Raw genomic sequence first — 23,434 nt, forward strand, 5'->3', positions numbered from 1 at the left:
CAGCAGCCACAGAAGCAGCGGATTAAAGCTCCACAATCAACTTGATGTACCTGCATCTGTGGAATACATGAATAGACAACAAATCATCCCAAATTAAGGAGGTGGACTTTGAGAGCAAGATTTATTATTCTTTCCCCTTTTCCTTTTTTTGTGTGTATGTGTATGCTACTGTGTGAGATTTTGTCTGTAGAGCTTTGCTTCCACCATTTGTCTGAGGGTTCTATCCGTCCTGTTTTTTTTCTTAATAATTACTTTTTATTTTAATAACCTTATTTTATTTTACTTTATCTTCGTTCTTTCTTTCCTTCCTTCCATCCTTTGGACCACGAATCATCCCAAATTGAGGAAGTGGACTTTGAGAGCAAGATTTATGATTTTTTCCTCTTTTCCTCTTTTTCTGAGTGTGTATGCGTATGATTCTGTGTGAGATTTTGTCTGTATAGCTTTGCTTCCACCATTTGTTCTGGATTCTATCCATCCACTTTTTGTTTTTTTCCCTCTTAATAATTATTTTTTTATTTTAATAACTTCATTATATTTTATCATACTTTATTTTACTTTGTCTTCTTTCTTTTTTTCCTTCCTTCCCTCCTTCCTTCCTTGCTCCCGCCCTCCCTCCCTCGCTCCTTTCTTTCTTTCTTTCTACTTCTACTAATTCTTTCTTTCTACTTTTTCTCCCTTTTCTTCTGAGCCGTGTGGATGAAAGGCTCTTGGTGCTGCAGCCAGGAGTTAGTGCTGTGCCTCTGAGGTGGGAAAGCCAACTTCAGGACACTGGTCCAGAAGAGGCCTCCCAGCTGCACATAATATCAAACGGCGAAAATCTCCCAGAGATCTCCATCTCAACACCAGGACCCAGCTTCACTCAACGACCAGCAAGCTACAGTGCTGGACATCCTATGCCAAAAAACTAGCAAGACAGGAACACAACCCCACCCATTAGCAGAGAGGCTGCCCCAAATCATAATAAGTCTACAGACACCCCAAAACACACCACCAGACGTGGACCTGCCCACCAGAAAGACAAGATCCAGCCTCATCCACCAGAACACAGGCACTAGTACCCTCCACCAGGAAGCCTACACAACCCACTGAACCAACCTTAGCCACTGGGGACAGACACCAAAAACAACAGGAACTACGAACCTTCAGCCTGCAAAAAGGAGACCCCAAACACAGTAAGATAAGCAAAATGAAAAGACAGAAAAACACACAGCAGATGAAGGAGCAAGATAAAAACCCACCAGACCTAACAAATGAAGAGGAAATAGGCAGTCTACCTGAAAAAGAATTCAGAATAATGATAGTAAAGATGATCCAAGATCTTGGAAATAGAATAGAGAAAATGCAAGAAACATTTAACAAGTACCTAGAAGAACTAAAGATGAAACAAACAATGATGAACAACACAATAAATGAAACTAAAAATACTCTAGATGGGATCAATAGCAGAATAACTGAGGCAGAAGAACGGATAAGTGACCTGGAGGATAAAATGGTGGAAATAAGTACTGCAGAGCAGAATAAAGAAGAAAGAATGAAAGAACTGAGGACAGTCTCAGAGACCTCTGGAACAAAATTAAACGCACCAACATTCGAATTATAGGGGTTCCAGAAGAAGAAGAGAAAAAGAAAGGGACTGAGAAAATATTTGAAGAGATTATAGTTGAAAACTTCCCTAATATGGGAAAGGAAATACTTAATCAAGTCCAGGAAGCACAGAGAGTCCCATACAGGATAAATACAAGGAGAAATACGCCAAGACACATATTAATCAAATTGTCAAAAATTAAATACAAAGAAAGCATATTAAAAGCAGCAAGGGAAAAACAGCAAATAACACACAAGGGAATCCCCATAAGGTAAACCGCTGATCTTTCAGCAGAAACACTGAAAGCCAGAAGGGAGTGGCAGGACATACTGAAAGTGATGAAGGAGAAAAACCTGCAGCCAAGATGACTCTACCCAGCAAGGATCTCATTCAGATTTAATGGAGAAATTAAAACCTTTACAGACAAGCAAAAGCTGAGAGAGTTCAGCACCACCAAACCAGCTCTACAGCAACTGCTAAAGGAACTTCTCTAGGCAAGAAACACAAGAGAAGGAAAAGACCTACCATAACGAACCCAAAACAATTAAGAAAATGGGAATGGGAACATACATATCAATAATTACCTTAAATGTAAATGGACTAAATGCTCCCACCAAAACACACAGATTGACTGAATGGATACAAAAACAAGACCCATATATATGCTGTCTACAAGAGACCTACTTCAGACCTAGAGACACATAGAGACTGAAAGTAAGGGGATGGAAAAAGGTATTTCATGCAAATGGAAACCAAAAGAAAGCTGGAGTAGCAATTCTCATATCAGACAAAATAGACTTTAACATAAAGACTATTAGAACAGATAAAGAAGGACACTACATAATGATCAAGGGATCAATCCAAGAAGAAGATATAACAATTGTAAATATTTATGCACCCAACATAGGAGCACCTCAATACATAAGGCAAATACTAACAGCCATAAAAGGGGAAATCGATAGTAACACATTCATAGTAGGGGACTTTAACACCCCACTTTCACCCATGGACAGATCATCCAAAATGAAAATAAATAAGGAAACACAAGCTTTGAATGATACCTTAAACAAGATGGACTTAATTGATATTTATAGGACATTCCATCCAAAAACAACAGAATACACATTTTTCTCAAGTGCTTATGGAACATTCTCCAGCATAGATTATATCTTGGGTCACAAATCAAGCCTTGGTAAATTTAAGAAAATTGAAATTGTATCAAGTATCTTTTCCAACCACAACGCTATGAGACTAGATATCAATTACAGGAAAAGATCTGTAAAAAATACAAACACATGGAGGCTAAACAATACACTACTTAATAACGAAGTGATCACTGAAGAAATCAAAGAAGAAATCAAAAAATACCTAGAAACAAATGACAATGGAGACACGACGGCTCAAAATCTATGGGATGCAGCAAAAGCAGTTCTAAGAGGGAAGTTTATAGCAATAAAATGCTACCTAAGAAACAGGAAACATCTTGAATAAACAACCTAACATTGCACCTAAAGCAATAAGAGAAAGAAGAACAAAAAAAACCCAAAAGTTAGCAGAAGGAAAGAAATCATAAAAATCAGATCAGAAATAAATGAAAAAGAAATGAAGGAAACAATAGCAAAGATCAATAAAACTAAAAGCTGGTTCTTTGAAAGGATAAACAATATTGATAAACCATTAGCCAGACTCATCAAGAAAAAAAGGGAGATGACTGAAATCAATAGAATTAGAAATGAAAAAGGAGAAGTAACAGCTGACACTGCAGAAATACAGAAGATCATGAGAGATTACTACAAACAACTATATGCTGATAAAATGGACAACCTGGAAGAAATCGACAAATTCTTAGAAATGCAGAACCTTCTGAGACTGAACCAGGAAGAAATAGAAAATAAGAACAGACCAATCACAAGCACTGAAATTGAAACTGTGATTAAAAATCTTCCAACAAACAACAGCCCAGGACCAGATGGCTTCACAGGCGAATTCTATCAAACATTTAGAGAAGAGCTATCACCTATCCTCCTCAAACTCTTGCAAAATATAGCAGAGGGAGGAACACTCCCCAAGTCATTCTATGAGGCCACCATCATCCTGATAGCAAAACCAGATGAGGATGTCACAAAGAAAGAAAACTACAGGCCAATATCACTGATGAACATAGATGCAAAAATCCTCAACAAAATACTAGCAAACAGAATCCAACAGCACATTAAAAGGATCATACACCATGATCAAGTGGGGTTTATTCCAGGAATGCAAGGATTCTTCAATATACGCAAATCTATCAATATGATAAACCATATTAACAAGTTGAAGGAGAAAAACCATATGATCATCTCAATAGATGCAGAGGAAGCTTTTGACAAAATTCAACACCCATTTATGATAAAAACCCGGCAGAAAGTAGGCATAGAGGGAACTTTCCTCAACATAATAAAGGCCATATATGACAACCCCACAGCCAACATCGTCCTCAATGGTGAAAAACTGAAAGCATTTCCACTAAGATCAGGAACAAGACAAGGTTGCCCACTCTCACCACTCTCATTCAACAGAGTTTTGGAAGTTTTAGCCACAGCAATCAGAGAAGAAAAGGAAATAAAAGGAATCCAAATCGGAAAAGAAGAGGTAAAGCTGTCACTATTTGCAGATGACATGATAATATACATAGAGAATCCTAAAGATGCTACCAGAAAACTACTAGAGCTAATCAATGAATTTGGAAAAGTAGCAGGATACAAAATTAATGCACAGAAATCTCTGGCATTCCTATACACTAAGGATGAAAAATCTGAAAGTGAAATCAAGAAAACACTCCCATTTACCATTGCAACAAAAAGAATAAAATATCTAGGAATAAACCTACCTAAGGAGACAAAAGACCTGCACGTAGAAAATTATAAGACACTGATGAAAGAAATTTAAGATGATACAAATAGATGGAGAGATATACCATGTTCTTGGATTGGAAGAATCAACATTGTGAAAATGACTCTACTACCCAAAGCAATCTACAGATTCAATGCAATACCTATCAAACTACCACTGACATTTTTCACAGAACTAGAACAAAAAATTTCACAATTTGTATGGAAACACAAAAGACCCCGAATAGCCAAAGCAATCTTGAGAACGAAAAATGGAGCTGGAGGAATCAGGCTCCCTGACTTCAGACTATACTACAAAGCTCAGTAATCAAGACAGTATGGTACTGGCACAAAAACAGAAAGATAGATCAATGGAACAGGATAGAAAGCCCAGAGATAAACCCACTCACATATGGTCACCTTATCTTTGATAAAGGAGGCAGGAATGTACAGTGGAGAAAGGACAGCCTCTTCAATAAGTGGTGCTGGGAAAACTGGACAGGTACATGTAAAAATATGAGATTAGATCAGTCCCTAACACTATACACAAAAATAAGGTCAAAATGGATTAAAGACCTAAATGTAAGGCCAGAAACTATCAAACTCTTAGAGGAAAACATAGGCAGAACACTCTATGACATAAATCACAGCAAGATCCTTTTTCACCCACCCCTTACAGAAATGGAAATAAAAACAAAAATAAACAAATGGGACCTAATGAAATTTAAAACCTTTTGCGCAGCAAAGGAAACCATAAACAAGACCAAAAGACAACCCTCAGAATGGGAGAAAATATTTGCAAATGAAGCAACTGACAAAGGATTAATCTCCAAAATTTATAAGCAGCTCATGCAGCTTAATAACAAAAAAACAAACAACCCAATCCAAAAATGGGCAGAAGACCTAAATAGACATTTCTCCAAAGAAGATATACAGACTGCCAACAAACACATGAAAGAGTGCTCAACATCACTAATCATTAGAGAAATGCAAATCAAAACTACAATGAGATATCACCTCACACCAGTCAGAATGACCATCATCAAAAAATCTAGGAACAATAAATGCCGGAGAGGGTGTGGAGAAAAAGGGAACCCTCTTACACTCTTGGTGGGAATGTAAATTGATACAGCCACTGTGGAGAACAGTATGGAGGTTCCTTAAAAAACTACAAATAGAACTACCATATGACCCAGCAATCCCACTACTGGGCATATACCCTGAGAAAACCATAATTCAAATAGAGTCATATACCAAAATGTTCATTGCAGCTCTATTTACAATAGCCCAGAGATGGAAACAACCTAAGTGTCCATCATTGGATGGATGGATAAGGAAGATGTGGCACATATATACAATGGAATATTACTCAGCCATGAAAAGAAACGAAATTGAGCTATTTGTAATGAGGTGGATAGACCTAGAGTCTGTCATACAGAGTGAAGTAAGTCAGAAAGAGAGAGACAATTACCGTATGCTAACACATATATATGGAATTTAAGAAAAAAAATGTCATGAAGAACCTAGGGGTGAAACAGGAATAAAGACACAGACTTAGTAGAGAATGGACTTGAAGATATGGGGAGGGGGAAGGGTAAACTGTGACAAAGCGAGAGAGAGGCATGGACATATATATACTACCAAACGTAAAGTAGATAGCTAGTGGGAAGCAGCCACATAGCACAGGGAGATCAGCTCGGTGCTTTGTGACCGCCTGGAGGGGTGGGATAGGGAGGGAGGGAGGGAGATGCAAGCGGGAAGAGATATGGGAACATATGTATATATATAACTGATTCATTTTGTTGTGAAGCTGAAAGTAACATTACATTGTAAAGCAATTATACTCCAATAAAGTTGTTAAAATGAAAAAAAAAAGAAAAACCGCAGAAGAACAACTAAGTGAAGTGGAGATAGGCAAAATACTCAAACAAGAATTCAGAGTAATAATAGTAAAGTTAATCCAAGATGTTGTAAAAAGAATGGAGGCACATACTGAGAAGTAGAAATGTTTAACAGAGAGCTAGAAGATATAAAGAACAAAGAGAGTTGAACAATACAATAACTGAAATAAAAAATACACTAGAAGGAATCAATAGCAGAATAAATGAGGCAGAAGAACAGATAAGTGAGCTGGAATACAGAATGGTGGAAATCATTGCTGTGGAACAGAATAAAGAAAAAAGCATGCAAAGAAATGAGGACAGTCACAGAAACCTCTGGGATACAACAATCACATTATAAGAGTCCCAGAAGGAGAAGAGAGAGAAAAAGGGCCTGGGAAAATATTGGAAGAGATAGTAGCTGAAAACTTCCCTAACATGGGAAAGGAAACAGTCTCCCAAGTCCAGGAAGCACAGAGTCCCATACAGGATAAACCTAAGGAAGAACACACTGAGACACATATTAATCAAACTGACAAAAATTAAAGACAATGAGAAAATATTAAAAGCAACAAATAATATGCAAGGGAATCTCCAGAAACTTATCAGTTGATTTTTCAGCAGAAATTATGCAGGCCAGAAAAGAGAGGCAGGACATATTTAAAGTGACAAAAGGGAAAAACGTACAACCAAGTATATTCTACCCAGCAAGGCTCTCATTCAGATTCATCAGAGAAATCAAAAGTGTAAAGCAAAAGCTAAGAGAATTCAACACCACCAAACCAGCTTTAACACAAATGCTAAATGAACTTCTCTAGGTGGAAAAGAAAGGGCTACAACTAGAAATAAGAAAATTACAAATGGAAAAGCTCAACAGTAAAGGCAAACATAGAGTAAAGGTAGGAAATCATCTGCACACAAATGATATCAAAACCAGAAATCGTGAGGAGAGTACAAATGTAGGATATTGGAAATGCATTTGAAATTAAGAGACCAGCAACTTAAAACTATCTTGTATATAGTATATATAGAGACTGCTATATCAAAACCTCATGATAACCACAAAACAAAAGTGTACAATAGTTACATACACAAAAAATAAAAAGGAATACAAACACAACACTAAAGATAATTATCAAACCAGAAGAGAAGAGAACAAAAGAGGAAGGGAAGAAAAACACTAAAAAAAACAAATCCAAAACAATTAACAAAACAGCAATAAGAATGTACATATTGATAATTACCTTGAATTTAAACAGATTAAATGCTCCAACCAAAAGACATAGACTGGCTGAATGGATACCAAAAAATAGACCCCTATATATGCTGTCTACAAGAGACCTGCTTCAGATCTGGGGACACACACAGACTGAAAGTGAGGGGATGGAAAATGTTATTCCATGCACATGGGAAAAAAAGAAAGCTGGAGTAGCAATACTCATACCAGACAAAATAGACTTTAAAATAAAGACTGTTACAAGAGACAAAGAAGGACACTACATAATGATCAAGGGAACAATCCAAGAAGAGGATATAACAATTGAAAATATATATGCACCCAAAATAGGAGTACCTCAATTTATAAGGCAAATACTAATAGCCATAAAAGGAGAAATTGAAAGTAACACAAAAATAGTGGGGGAATTTAACACCCCACTTTCATCAATAGACAGATCATCCAGACAGAAAATCAATAAGGAAACAGAGGTCTTAAATGACACATTAGACCAGATGGGCTTTATTGATATTTATAGAGCATTCCATCCACAAGCAGCAGAATACACATTCTTTTCAAGTGCACATGGAACATTCTCCGGGATTGATCACATGCTGGGCCACAAAGCAAACCTTGGTAAATTTAAGAAAATTGAAATCATATCAAGCAACTTTTCCAACAAAACTCTGTGAGATTAGAAATTAACTACAATTTTTAAAAAGCTGTAAAAAACACAAACACATGGAGGTTAAACAATATGTTACTAAACAACCGATGGATCACTGAAGAAATTGAAGAGGAAATCAATAAATACCTAGAGACAAATCAAAACGAAATCAAGACGATCCAAAACCTATGGGACACAGCAAAAGCAGTTCTAAGAGGGAAGTTTATGGTAACACAATCTTCCCTCAGGAAACATGAAAAATCGCAAACAAACAATGTAATCTTATACTTAAAGCAACTAGATAAAGAAGAACAAACAAAACCCATAGTCAGTAGGAGGAAAGAAATCATAAAGATCAGAGCAGAAATAAATGACATAGGGATAAAAAACAATAGAAAAGATCAATGAAACTAAAAGCTGCTTCTTTGAAAAGATAAACAAAATGAAAAACATTTAGCCAGACTCAAGAAAAACAGGGAGAGGGCTCAAATCAATAAAATTAGAAATGAAAAAGGAGAAGGTACAACTGACACTACAGAAATACAAAGGATCATAAGAGACTACAACTAGCAACTATATGCCAGTAAAATGGACAACCCGGAAGAAATGGACAAATTCTTAGAAAGGTACAATCTCCCAAGACTGAACCAAGAAGAAATAGAAAATATGAACAGAGCAATCACAAGTAATGAAATTGAAACTGTGATTTTAAAACTCCCAACAAACAAAAGCCCAGGACCAGATGGCTTCACAGGCGAATTCTATCAAATATTTAGAGACGAATTAATGCCTATCCTTCTGAAACTATTCCAAAAAATTGCAGAAGAATACTCCCAAAATCATTCTTTGAAGCCACCATTACTCTGATAATAAAACCAGAAAAAAATACCACAGGAAAGAAAATTACAGGCCAATGTCACTGATGAACACTGACACAAAAATTCTCAACAAATTACTAGCAAACAAAATCCAACAACACATTAAAAGGATCATACACCATGATCAAGTGAGATTTATCCAATGGATGTAAGGATTTTTCAATATCTGCAACTCAATCAGTGTGATACATGACATCAGCAAATTGAAGAATAAAAACCATATGATCACCTCAATAGATGCAAAAAAACCTTTTGGCAAAATTCAACAACAATTTATGATAAAAATTCTCCAGAAATTGAGCATAGAGGGAACCTACCTCAACATAATAAAGGCCATATATGACAAACTTTCAGCTAACATCATACTCAACAGTGAAAAGCTGAAAGCATTTCCTTTAAGATCAGGAACAAGACAAGGATGTCCACTCTCACCACTTTTATTCAACATAGTTTTGGAAGTCCTAGCCATGGCTATCAGAGAAGAAAAAGAAATAAAAGGAATCCAAATTGGACAAGAAGTAAAACTGTCACTGTTTGCAGACATAATACTATACATAGAAAATCCTAAAGATGCTACCTGAAAACTACTAGAGCTCATTGATGAACTCGGTAAAGTTGCAGGATATGAAATAAATATACAAAAATCTGTTGCATTTCTGTACACTAACAGCAAAAGATCAGAAAGGGAAATTGAGGAAACAATCCCATTTACCATTGCATCAGAAATAATAAAATACCTAGGAATAAACCTACCTAAAGAGGCAAAATACCTGTACTCTGAAAATATGGAGAGTAAAAGGAACTAGATTGACTAAAATAATTGCAAGATAAGAACAATTTTGGAGGAAACTTCCTACTTGATTTTAAGATTTATTATAAAGGTACAGTGTAGTATGGGCAAAGGATAGACATATAGATCAAAAGAATGAAATAGAGAAACCAGAAATAGATCCACTCAAATACAGTTAAGTTTTTCTGCCATGCAGAAGCTTTTTAGTTTGATTTAGTCCCACTTGTCTATTTTTGTTTTTGTCGCTAGTGCTTTTTGTGTCATATCCAAGAAATCACTGCCTAGACTAATGTCATGAAGCTTTCTCCTTAAGTTTTCTTCTAAGGGTTGTACAGTTTCAGGTCTTATATTTAAATATTTAATGAATTTTGACTTGATTTTTGTGTATGTTGTAAGATAAGGGTCCAATTTCATTCTTTTCCATGTGGATATCCAGTTTCCCCACTACCATTTGTTTAAGAGACTATCCTTGAAATCAGGATCATCAAGAAATTATCTGCAATCCCATGTTCATTGAAGCATTATTCACAATAGCCAAGATATAAAAATAACCTAAATATCCATCAACTGATGAATGCATTAAGAAAATATGGTATATACATATAATTGAATATTATTCATCCTTTAAAAATAAGGAAATCCTGTCATATGTGACAACATGGATGAACCTGGAGTACATTATGGTAAGTGAAATAAGCCGGTTCCAGAAGTTCAAATACTGCATGATTACACTTATATGAGATATCTAAAATAGACAAACTCAAAAGCAGAGAGTAGAATAGTTGTTGCCAGGAAATGAGGAGTTGCTATTCAATGAGTATAGAGTTTGAGTCATACAAGGTGAATAGTTCTAGAGATCTACTGTAATTGTGCCTATAATTAATAATACTTTATTATGCACTTAAAACATTGTTAAGAGGGTAGATCTCATGTTGTGTTCCTGCCACAATATAAAAAAGCAACTACCAATTGTCTAATTTTTGTGTAATATCAAAGAAAAATACAATTATCTAAAACTAAAGGCTATGAGCATATTGCTGTTTTCGCAAGCTACTGTATAGGAGGACAAATTTTCTTCATATATTTCAACCAAGATAACACATTGCAACAGATTGAATGCAGAAGGTATGAAAATACATCTATCTTCTATTAAGCCAGACATAAAAGAGATTTGCAAATTCATAAAACAATTTTTCTTTACCTTCCTTGAGGGGAAATAAAGTTATTTTTATGAAAAATGTGCTATTTATGTTATCATGTAGTAGGTTTATTATTTTCATGTTTAAGTGGGTTAATAAATATATATTATAAAGAAAACAGAATATACCATGAAATCATTAATTTTAAAAAAGCAAGAGTAGCTGTTACTATCCAGTTAATTAGACTTCAGTGCACAGAAAATTACTACATACAAAAGGAAATTACATAATGATAAAAGATCAATCCCTTAGGAATATATAATAATCCAAAGTGTATGCATACCAGACAACAGAGACTCAAAATAAATGAAGCAAAAATTAAAAGGAGAAATAAGACAAATGCACAAGTATATCTGAGGACTCCAACATACACCCTCAGGAATTAATAGAATCATTAGACAGAAAATCAGCAACAATATAGAAGAATTAAACAGCACAATAAATCAGCAGTATCTAATTGACATTTATAAAGCACTACACCCAGAAACAACAGGATAAATATTTTGTTCTAGTGCCCATGGTATATTTCCATGTCCTGAGCCATTAAATAATACTCAGTAAATCAAAAGTGATTGACATTAAACATAGTGTATTCTCTGATCTTAATTGAATCAAAGTAAAAATCAACAGAAGGAAGACAGCAAAGTCTCTAAACACTTGGAAATTAAAGAACATACTTCTAAATAATCCATGAATGAAAAAAGAAGTCTCAAAAGAAATTTTGAAAATACACATAGAACTGACTTAAAGTTAAAAAACAACTTCTCAAAATATGAGGGGTGCAGCTAAAGTAGTACTGATAGGGGCATTTATAGCACCACAATGCTTATATTGGAAAAAGGAAAAGTCTCAGATCAGTAATCTAAATTACCACTTTAAAAAAACTAGAAAAATAAGAGCAAAATAAACAAAAGCAAGCAAAAGGAAAGAAATATTAGATAAGAGCAGAAATCAATGAAAACAGAAAAACAATAGAGAAAATGAATAAAATAAAAAGCTGATTCCTAAAAAAGATCAATGAAATGGATCAACCTTTAGCAAGACTGAAAAATATAAAAAGAGAGGACACAAATGACCATTATCAGAAATAAAATAGGTTATATCACTACATATCCTGCAGTCATTTAAAAGCTAATAAGGGAATACTACAAATAATTTTACTCTTATAAATTTTACTACTTAGACTATACAGACCAATTCCTTGAAAACCACAACCTCCCACAACTCAACCAAGATGAAATAAGCAATCTGAATAGTCTTGTAATCATTAAAGTAATTGAATTAAAAATAAAATCTCCAGAAATAGAAATCTCTATGCTCAGATGTATTCATGTGAGAAATCTACCACACATTTAAAGAAGAATTAACACAAATTTTACACAATAACTTCAAGAAAACAAAAAGAGAAGGGAGGATTCCCAGCTAATTTTATGAGGCCAGAATTACACTGATACCAAAAGAAGATGAATAGAGTACCCAAAAAACCCCTATAGGTCAATATCTCTCATGAACTTAAATATAAAAATCATCAAGAAAATGTTTGCAAATGGAATCCAGCATTGCATAAAAAGAATTATATGCAATAACTAAGTGGGATTCAGTCCAAGTACGCAAGGCTAGATGAACATTCAAAAAAATCAATTAATGTAACCCACAATATTGATAAGCTAAAGAAGAAAAATATGACAATGCATGTAGAAAAAACACTTCATATATTAAACATTAATTAGTGATAAAAATTATTGGCAAGTTACAAATAGAAATGAATTACTTAAACTTGATAAGGAATCTTTACAACAAAAACCTATTGTCATTATTACCCTTAAAAGTGAAAGACTTGGACTTCCCAGGTGTCACAGTGGTTAAGAATCCACCTGCCAATGCAGGGGACATGGGTTCGATCCCTGGTCTGGGAAGAACCCACATGTCACGGAGCAACTAAGCCCCTGTGTCACAACTACTGAGCCTGCACTCTAGAGCCCACAAGCCACAACTACTGAGCCCTCATGCCACAACTACTGAAGACTGAGTGCAGAGCCTGTGCTCCACAAGAAGCGAAGCCACTGAAATGAGAAGCCTGTGCACCACAACGAAGAGTATACCCTGCTCTCTACAACTAGAGAAAGCCTGCATGCAGCAATGAAGACCCAATGCAGCCAAAAATAAATAAAATAAAATAAATATATTTTTAAAAAGTAAAAGACAATACTTTCCCCCTAAGATCAGAACCAATGTAAAGATGTTCACTCTTTCTACTCTTTTGACATAGTACTGGAAGTTCTAACCACTGCAATAAGGCAGTAAAAGGAAATAAAAGGCATACAGTTTAGAAAAGAATAAACAAAATATTTCCTATTTGTAGATGTCATGATTATCTATATAGAAATTCCCCAAAAGTATAAAAGTTCTTAGAACTAACAAGTGAGTTCGGCAAGGATGAAGGAACAAGATCAACACAAAAAAATTAATTGTGAGACTTTTACTTCCATCATTAGGAGTTCTGTGAACCCACTCCCCAATGAAAAAAAAGCAAAACTGGCAAATATTATTTAAAAAAATAACCTTTTAAAGTCTCTGAAAATTATTCTAATGGGATACAGCACATGAAGCATTTATTCAAAAAAAATCAACCAAAATTCAGTAAGAACAGTGAGAATCTGTGGCATTTTTGCCATGATCCTCACTCCTGACCCCCAAGTTTAGTTTAATGGAACCTCCACTCCAGGTGTGTGTGTGTAGCCAAAAAGATGGGGCTCCCTTCCCCCTAAGAGAGTTCACCCAATCAAATGATATGGTACCTCAGAGGGAGGGGCAGACAGTCAGCACCTCACATCCCTTCCAGCTCCAAGTTGCAGAAGCAAATGTAGCTCAGAGGTTGGAGATGCCCTTCCCTCATCCAGTCCCTACCCATAGGATGAAGGTTATACCCCAGGTGCTGTAGGCTGAGAATACTGGGTTCCTGATCACCCTCACTCCAACTTGCTCAGAGGCCAGAAGTACTACACCAGGATAGGCAAACAGAGAAGACCAGAGGACACTGCCCCACCCAGCACCCACAGCAGTGGATCAGAAGGTTTGCCCATGGAGAGAAGCAGTCCATAAGACAAGAGCCTAAGGGTGCTCTTGAAAACAATAGGCCCACTTAATTAAGAGCAACAAGCTAAACCGTAGAACAGCTAGTTCACCAGAGAGAACCAGAGAACGAGCCAATTAAGAAGAGCCCTCCTCAGGTCAGAGCTAACCTCAAAGACTACTTTTGCCAGAGTTTAATTAGATAACACTGCTGAGCAATGTACGCCTGGGGGCAATATAAAAAATAATAGCAATCAGCTAATAATTAGTGGATCCCAGAGTGTAATACCAGATGGGACTGACAGCTTAGTAGAGTAATCAGGGAAAGAGATAGTGAAAGTGAGCCCAAAGTCTATGCCCTCCAAGAAGTAACACCAAAGGCTTCACACTGCAGAGAAATAGAATTCACTAAAATAGCCTAACCAAGTCACAAAGCAAAGAGTTATATTACAGTAAGGAAATGACATAAGAAGTTAATTCAAACCCATAGAAAAAATGAATGGAATCAGACAGTAAATATAAAAAAAAAACTTTATAAGTATATATGTGCTCTCCTTAATTTTCTCAGCTTCTTTAAAACATAAAATTATATAAAATAACAATTATAACAATATATTATTGGGGTTTTAGCATGTAAAGATATGACATGTATGAAATAATAGCACAAAAAAGAAAATGGAATAGAGATACATAGTGGTAACATTTCTATATCTTATTGGAATTAAGTTAGTAAAAATCTAAAGTAGATTCTAATAGTTAAGATATATATGGAAAGCCCTAGAGCAACCACTAAGGAAATATCTCAAAAATATACAGTGAAAAAATTATTAAAGGAATTAAATATTAAACTAGATAATATTAACTTAATGCAAAAGAAAGGAGGACTAGAAGGAAAAAGACATAATCTATATAGAAAATTTAAAAGTGGCACATTTAAATCCAACTACATCAATAATAACATTAAATGTTAATGGATCAAGCAATCCAATCAAAAGGTGGAAAATGTCTAACTGGATTAAAAACAAGATCCAACTATATGATGCCTACAGAAAATACATTTTAGATTCAAAGACACAGATAGATGAAAAGTAAAAGAATGTAAAAAATTATATCATGCAAAGACCAATCAGAAGAAAGTTGGAGTGGCTATACTAAGATCAGATGAAAGTAAAAGTAAAAGTAAAAGCTAAAAAACATTGCTAGAGATATGTAATGACATGATATAATGACAAAAGGGTCAATCCATAAGGAATATATTATAATTATATCTAAGAAGAGGGCCCCACAATACATGGAGCAAAAACTGACAGAATTGAAGCAAGCAATAGACAATTTGATAACAATATTTGGAGACTTTAATATGGAACTTTCAATAATGGATAGGACAACTACACAGAAGATAAACACAGAAACAGAAGACTTGAACAACACTGTACACAAACCAGTCCTAACAGACAACTATAAAACACTCCACCTCTAAACAGCAGAATGTACATTCTTCCCAAGTGCACGTCAAACATTCTCTAGGATACATCATAGTCTAAGTCATCAAATAAGCTATAGTAAACTTAAAAGTATTGAAATAATATAAAGTTTGTTCTCCAGTCATAATGGAGTGAAATTAGAAATTAACATCAGAGAGAACTTTGGGAAATTCACAAGCATGTGAACTATAAGGAGGGATATTATAATTTGATACAGAATAGAAAAGTATTAAAGAAAATTAACAAACCCCAAACTGGTTCTTTGAAAGGATTAACAAACTCAACAAACTTTTAGCTAGATTGACCGAGAAAAATAGAGAGAAAACTCAAATGAATAAATTCAGGAATGGGGAGGAGCTGCAAGATGGTGGAAGAGTAAGATGTGCAGATCACCTTTTTCCCCACAAATACATCAGAAATACATCTACATGTGGAACAACTCCTACAGAACACCTACTGAAAACTGGCGGGAGACCTCAGACCTCCCAAAAGGCAAGAAACTCCCCACGTACCTGGGCAGGGCAAAAGAAAAAAGAAAAAAAGGAGAGAAAAGAATAGGGACAGGACCTGCACCAGTAGGAGGGAGCTGTGAAGGAGGAAAGGTTTCCACACACTAGGAAGCCACTTCGCAGGCAGAGACTGCAGGTGGCAGAGGGAGGAAGCTTTGGAGCCATGGAGGAGAGTGCAGTAACAGGGGTGCAGAGGGCAAAGTGGAGAGATTCCTGCACAGAGGATTGGTGCCGAACAGCACTCACCAACCCGAGAGGCTTGTCTGCTCACCCACTAGGACGGGTGGGGTCTGGGAGCTGAGACTCCGGCTTCGGTCAGATCCCAGGGAGAGGACTGGGGTTGGCTGCGTGAACACAGCCTGAAGGGGGCTAGTGCACCATGGCTAGCCAGAAGGGAGTCCTGGAAAAGGATTGGAACTGCCAAAGAGGCAAGAGACTTTTTCTTGCCTGTTTGTTTCCTGGTGCACGAGAACAGGGGATTAAGAGCACCGCTTAAAGGAGCTCCAGAGATGGGCGTGAGCCGAAGCTACCAGCGCAGACCCCAGAGACGGGCATGAGATGCTAAGGCTGCTGCTGCAGCCACCAAGAAGCCTGTATGCAAGCACAGGTCACTATCCACACCTCCCCTCCCGGGAGCCTGTGCAGCCCGCCACTGCCAGGGTCCCATGATCCAGGAAAAACTTCCCCGGGAGAACACACAATGTGCCTCAGGCTGCTGCAACATCAGGCCAGCCTCTAACGCTGCAGGCTAACCCCACACTCCATACCCCTCCAGCCCTCCGGCCTGAGTGAGCCAGAGCCGCCTAATCACCTGCTCCTTTAACCGCATCATGTCTGAGCAAAGAACAGACGCTCTCAGGTGACCTACACGCAGAGGCAGGGCCGAATCCAAGCTGAATCCCAGGAGCTGTGCGAACAAAGAAGACAAAGAGAAATCTCTCCCAGCAGCCTCAGGAGAAGTGGATTAAATCTCCAAAGTTAACTTGATGTACCCTGCATCTGTGGAATACCTGAATAGACAACGAATCATCCCAAATTGAGGAGGTGGACTTTGGGAGCAGCTATATATTTTTTTTCCTTTTTTCTGTTTTTCTAAGTGTATAGGTGTATGCTTCTGTGTGTGATTTTGTCTGTATAGCTTTGCTTTTACCATTTGTCCTAGGGTTATGTCTGTCCGTTTTTGTTTGTTTGTTTTTGTTTCGTTTGGTGTTTTTTTTAGTATAGTTTTCAGCACTTGTTATCATTGGTGTATTTGTTTTTTGGTTTACTTGTTCTCTTCTTTCTTTCATTCTTTTTTTTAATTCTTAAAAAAAATTTAATAATTATTTTTTGTTTTTTATTTTATTTTATCTTATTTTATTTTACTTTATTTTATCTTCTTCTTTCTTTCTTTCTCCCTTTTATTCTGAGCCATGTGGATGAAAACCTCTTGTTGCTACAGCCAGGGGTCAGGGCTGTGCGTCTCGGGGGGAAAGCCAAGTTCAGGACATTGGTCCAACAGAGACTTCCCAGCTCCATGTAATATCAAATGGTGAAAATCTCCCAGAGATCTCCATCTCGACACCAAGACCCAGCTCCACTCAACAACCAGCAAGCTACAGTGCTGGACACCCTATGCCAAAAAACTAGCAAGACAGGAACACAACCCCACCCATTAGTAGAGAGGCTGCCTGAAATCATAATAAGATCACAGACACCCCAAAACACACCACCAGACGTGGACCTGCCCACCAGAAAGACAAGATCCAGCCTCATCCACCAGAACACAGGCACTAGTCCCCTCCACCAGGAAGCCTACACAACCCACTGAACCAAATGTAGACACTGGGGGCACCACCAAAAACAACGGGAACTACGAACTTGCAGCCTGTGAAAAGGAGACCCCAAGCACAGAAAGTTAAGCAAAATGAGAAGACAAAGAAACACACAGCAGATGAAGGAGCAAGGTAAACACCCACCAGACCTAACAAATGAAGAGGAAATAGGCAGTCTACCTGAAAAAGAATTCAGAATAATGATAGTAAAGATGATCTGAAATCTTGGAAATAGAATAGAGAAAATACAAGAAACGTTGAAAAGGACCTAAAAGAACTAAAGAGCAAACAAACAATGATGAACAACAAAATAAATGAAATTTAACATTCTCTAGAAGGGATCAGTAGCAGAATAACTGAGGCAGAAGAATGGATAAGTGACCTGGAAGATAAAATAGTGGAAATAACTATTGCAGAGCAGAAAAAAGACAAAAGAATGAAAAGAATTGAGGATAATCTCAGAGACTTCTGGGGCAATATTAAATCCACCAACATGAGAATTATAGGGGTCCCAGAAGAAGAAGTGAAAAAGAAAGGGACTGAGAAAATATTTGAAGAGATTACAGTTGAAAACTTCCCTAATATGGGTAAGGAAATAGTTAATCAACTTAAGGAAGCACAGAGTCCCATACAGGATAAATCCAAGGACAAACATGCCAAGACACATATTAATTAAACTATCAAAAGTTAAATACAAAGAAAAAATATTAAAAGCAGCAAGGGAAAAACAAAAAATAACATAAAGAGAATCCCCACAAGGTTAAAAGCTGATCTATCAGCAGAAACTCTGCAAGCCAGAAGGGACTGGAAGGACATATTTAAAGTGATGAAAGGGAAAAACCTACAACCAAGATTACTCTATCCAGCAAGGATCTCATTCATGTTCGACAGAGAAATTAAAACACTTACAGACAAGCAAAAGCTAAGAGAATTCAACACCACAAAAACAGCTTTACAAAATATGCTAAAGGAACTTCTATAGGCAGGAAGCACAAGAGAAGGAAAAGACCTACAATAATAAAACCAAAACAATTAAGAAAATGGTAATAGGAACATACATATCGATAATTACCTTAAATGTAAATGGATTAAGTGCTCCAATCAAAAGACATACGCTGGATGAATGGATACAAAAACAAGACATGTACATATGCTGTCTACAAGAGATCCACTTCAGACCTAGAGACACATACAGACTGAAAGTGAGGGTATGGAAAAAGATATTCCATGCAAATGGAAATCAAAAGAAAGCTGGAGTAGCAATTCTCATATTAGACAAAATAGACTTTAAAACAAAGACTATTACAAGAGACAAAGGATACCACATAATGAACAAGGGATCAATCCAAGAAGAACATATAACAATTTTAAATATTTATGCACCCCAAATAACAGAACCTCAAGACATAAGGCAAATACCAACAGCCATAAAAGGGGAAATTGACAGTAACATAATCATACTAGGGGATTTTAACACCCCGCTTTCACCAATGGACAGATCATTCAAAATGAAAATAAATAAGGAAACATAAGCTTTAAATGATACATTAAACAAGATGGACTTAACTGATATCTATAGGACATTCCATCCAAAAACAACATAATACACTTTCTTCTCAAGTGCTCATGGAACATTCTCCAGGATAGATCATATCTTGGGTCACACGTCAAGCCTTGGTAAATTTAAGAGAATTGAAAGTATATATTCTGAGCACACTGCTATGAGACTAGATATCAGTTACAGGAAAAAATCTGTAAAAAATACAAATACATGGAGACTAAACAATACCCTACTTAATAACCAAGAGATCACTGAAGAAATCAAAGAGGAAATCAAAAAATACCTAGAAACAAGTGACAATGAAAACACGATGCAAAAACTATGGGATCCAGCAAAGGCAGTTCTAAGAGGGAATTTTATGGAAATACAATCCTACCTTAAGAAACAAGAAACGTCTCAAATAAACAACCTAACCTTACACTTACAGCAATTAGAGAAAGAAGAACAAAAAGACCCCAAAGTTAGCAGAAGGAAAGAAATCAAAAAGATGTGATCAGAAATAAATGAAAAAGAAATGAAGGAAACGATAGCAAAGATCAATAAACTAAAAGCTTATTCTTTGAGAAGATAAAGTTGACAAACCATTAGCCAGACACATCAAGAAGAAAAGGGAGGAAACTCAAATCAATAGAATTACAGATGAAAGAGGAGAAGTAACAGCTGACACTGCAAAAATACAAAGGATCATGAGAGATTACTACAAGCAACTATATGCTGATAAAATGGACAACCTGGAAGAAATGGACAAATTCTTAGAAATGCACAACCTTCTGAGACTGAACCAGGAAGAAGTAGAAAGTATGACCAGACCAATCACAAGCAATGAAATTGAAACTGTGATTAAAAATCTTCCAACAAAAGCTCAGGACCAGATGGCTTCACAGTCAAATTCTATCAAACGTTTGGAGAAGAGCTAACACCTATCCTTCCGAAACACTTCCAAAGTATAGCAAATGGAGGAACACTCCCAAACTGATTCTACAAGGCCACCATCACCCTGATACCAAAACCAGACAAAGATCACACAGAAAAGAAAACTACAGACCAACATCACTGATGAACATAGACGCAAAAATCCTCAATGAAATACTGCAAACGGAATCCAACAGCACATTAAAAGGATCATACACCATGATCAAGTGGAGTTTATCCCAGGAATGTAAGGATTCTTCAGTAGCCACAAATCAAACAATGTGATACACCATATTAACAAATTGAAGAATTAAAACCATATGATCATCTCAATAGATGCAGAGAAAGCTTTCAACAAAATTCAACACCCATTTATGATAAAAACCCTGCAGAAAGCAGGCACAGAGGGAACTTACCTCAACATAATAAAGGCCATATATGACAACCCCACAGCCAACATCATCCTCAATGGTGAAAAACTGAAAGCATTTCCACTAAGATCAGGAACAAGAAAAGGTTGCCCACTCTCACCACTCTTATTCAACATAGTTTTGGAAGTTTTAGCCACAACAATCAGAGAAGAAAAAGAAATAAAAGGAATCCAAATTGGAAAAGAAGAAGTAAAGCTGTCACTGTTTGCAGATGACATGATAATATACATAGAGAATCCTAAAGATGCTACCAGAAAACTATTAGAGCTAATCAAGGAATCTGGTAAAGTACCAGGATACAAGATTAATGCACCCAAATCTCTTGCATTCCTTTACACTAATGATGAAAAATCTGAAAGGGAAATCAAGAAAACACTCCCATTTACCATTGCAACAAAAAGAATAAAATATCTAGGAATAAAACCTACCTAAGGAGACAAAAGACCTGTATGCAGAAAACTATAAGATACTGATGAAAGAAATTAAAGATGATACGTAAATGGTGAGATATACCATGTTCTTTGATTGGAAGAATCAACATTGTGAAAATGACTCTACTACCCAAAGCAATCTATAGATTCAAAGCAATCCCTATCAAACTACCACTGGCATTTTTCACAGAACTAGAACAAAAAATTTCACAATTTGTATGGAAACACAAAAGACCCCGAATAGCCAAAGCAATCTTCAGAAAGAAAAACGGAGCTGGAGGATTCAGGTTCCTGGACTTCAGACTCTACTACAAAGCTATAGTAATCAAGAGAGTATGGTACTGGCACAAAAACAGAAATATTCATTAATGGAACAGTTTAGAAAGCCCAGAGGTAAACCCACACACATATTGTCACCTTATCTCTGATAAAGGAGGCAAAAATATACAATGGAGAAAAGACAGCCTCTTCAATATGTGGTGCTGGGAAAACTGGACAGCTACATTTAAAAGAATGAAATTAGAACACTCCCTAACACCATACACAAAAATAAACTCAAAATGGATTAAAGACCTACATGTAAGGCCAGGCATTCTCACACTCTAAAGGAAAACATAGGCAGAACACTCTATGACAAAAATCACAGCAAGATCCTTTTTGACCGACCTCCTAGAGAAATGGAATTAAAAACAAAAAATGACTGGGACCAAATGAAACTTCAATGCTTTTGCACAGCATAGGAAACCATAAACAAGACAAAAAGACAACCCTCAGAATGGGAGAAAATATTTGCAATGAAGCAACTGACAAAGGATTAATCTCCAAAATTTACAAGCAGCTCATGCAGCTCAATATCAAAAAACAAACAGGGCTTCCCTGGTGGTGCAGTGGTTGAGAGTCTCCCTGCCAATGCAAGGACATGGGTTCGTGCCCCAGTCTGGGAAGATCCCACATGCCGCAGAGCAGGTTGGCCCGTGAGCCATGGCCACGGAGCCTGCATATCTGGAGCCTGTGCTCTGCAACAGGAGAGGCCACAACAGTGAGAGGCCCACATACCACAAAAACAAACAAACAAACAAACAAAACAAACAAAAAAACAACCCAATCCAAAAATGGGCAGAAGACCTAAGTAGATAGTTCTCCAAAGAAGATATACAGATTGCCAACAAACACATGAAAGAATGCTCAACATCATTAATCATTAGAGAAATGCAAATCAAAACTACAATGAGATATCATCTCACGCCAGTCAGAATGGCCATCATCAAAAAATCTAGAAACAATAAGTGCTAGAGAGGGTGTGGAGAAAAGGGAACCCTCATACACTGTTGGTGGGAATGTAAATTGATACAGCCACTATGGAGAACAGTATGGAGGTTACTTAAAAAACTAAAAATAGAACTACCATACAAACCAGCAATCTCATTACTGGGCATATACCCTGAAAAAAACATAATTCAAAAGAGTCATGTACCACAATGTTCATTGAAACTCTGTTTTCAATAACCAGGACATGGAAGCAACCCAAGTGTCCATCAACAGATGAATGAATAAAGAAGATGTGGCACATATATACAATGGAATATTACTCAGCCATAAAAAGGAATGAAATTGAGTTATTTGTGGTGAGGTTGATGGGCCTAGAGTCTGTCATACAGAGTCAAGTAAGTCTGAAAGAGAAAAACAAATATCGTATGCTAACACATATATATGGAATCTAAAAAAAAAAAATGGTAATGAAGAACCTAGGGGCAAGATGGGAATAAAGACGCAGACCTACTAGAAAATGGACTTGAGGACACAGGGGGGAGGAAGGATACGTTGGGCCAAAGTGAGAGAGTGGTAGTTTGTATGTGAACATATATACATTTCCAAATGTAAAATAGATAGCTAGTGGGAAGCAGTCACATAGTCAGGGAGATCAGCTCGGTATTTTGTGACTAGCTGAAGGGTGGGATAGGGAGGGTGGGAAGGAGGGAGACACAAGAGGGAAGAGATATAGGGATATATGTATATGTATAGCTGATTCACTTATTTATAAAGCAGAAACTAACGCACCATTGTAAAGCAATTATACTCCAATAAAAACGTTAAAATAAATTCAGGAATGAAAGAGGGATATTACTACTGAC

At 36.6% G+C, this 23,434-nt stretch overlaps 1 protein-coding gene across 15 annotated transcripts in view; it reads right to left on the bottom strand.

Annotated features, from left to right (window-relative positions):
- PFKFB1 (6-phosphofructo-2-kinase/fructose-2,6-biphosphatase 1) overlaps window positions 1-23,434 on the bottom strand; it is a 99,374-nt gene that overhangs the window by 54,115 nt on the left and 21,825 nt on the right. For 8 of the 15 annotated variants that reach the window (XR_009538586.1, XR_009538585.1, XR_009538583.1 and 5 more), the window contains one exon: window positions 16,965-17,060. The exons of the other annotated variants lie outside the window; for them this stretch is intronic. Coding sequence is in view for 5 of the 8 variants with exons in the window: in XM_060138585.1 (XP_059994568.1) it covers window positions 16,965-17,060 (96 nt within the window). In the remaining 3 variants the exon portion in view is untranslated. The remainder of the gene's footprint in view (window positions 1-16,964; window positions 17,061-23,434) is intronic. 15 annotated transcript variants of the gene reach the window in all.

Source organism: Lagenorhynchus albirostris, chromosome X (genome assembly GCF_949774975.1).
Source record: "Lagenorhynchus albirostris chromosome X, mLagAlb1.1, whole genome shotgun sequence".
Taxonomy (NCBI): domain Eukaryota; kingdom Metazoa; phylum Chordata; class Mammalia; order Artiodactyla; family Delphinidae; genus Lagenorhynchus; species Lagenorhynchus albirostris.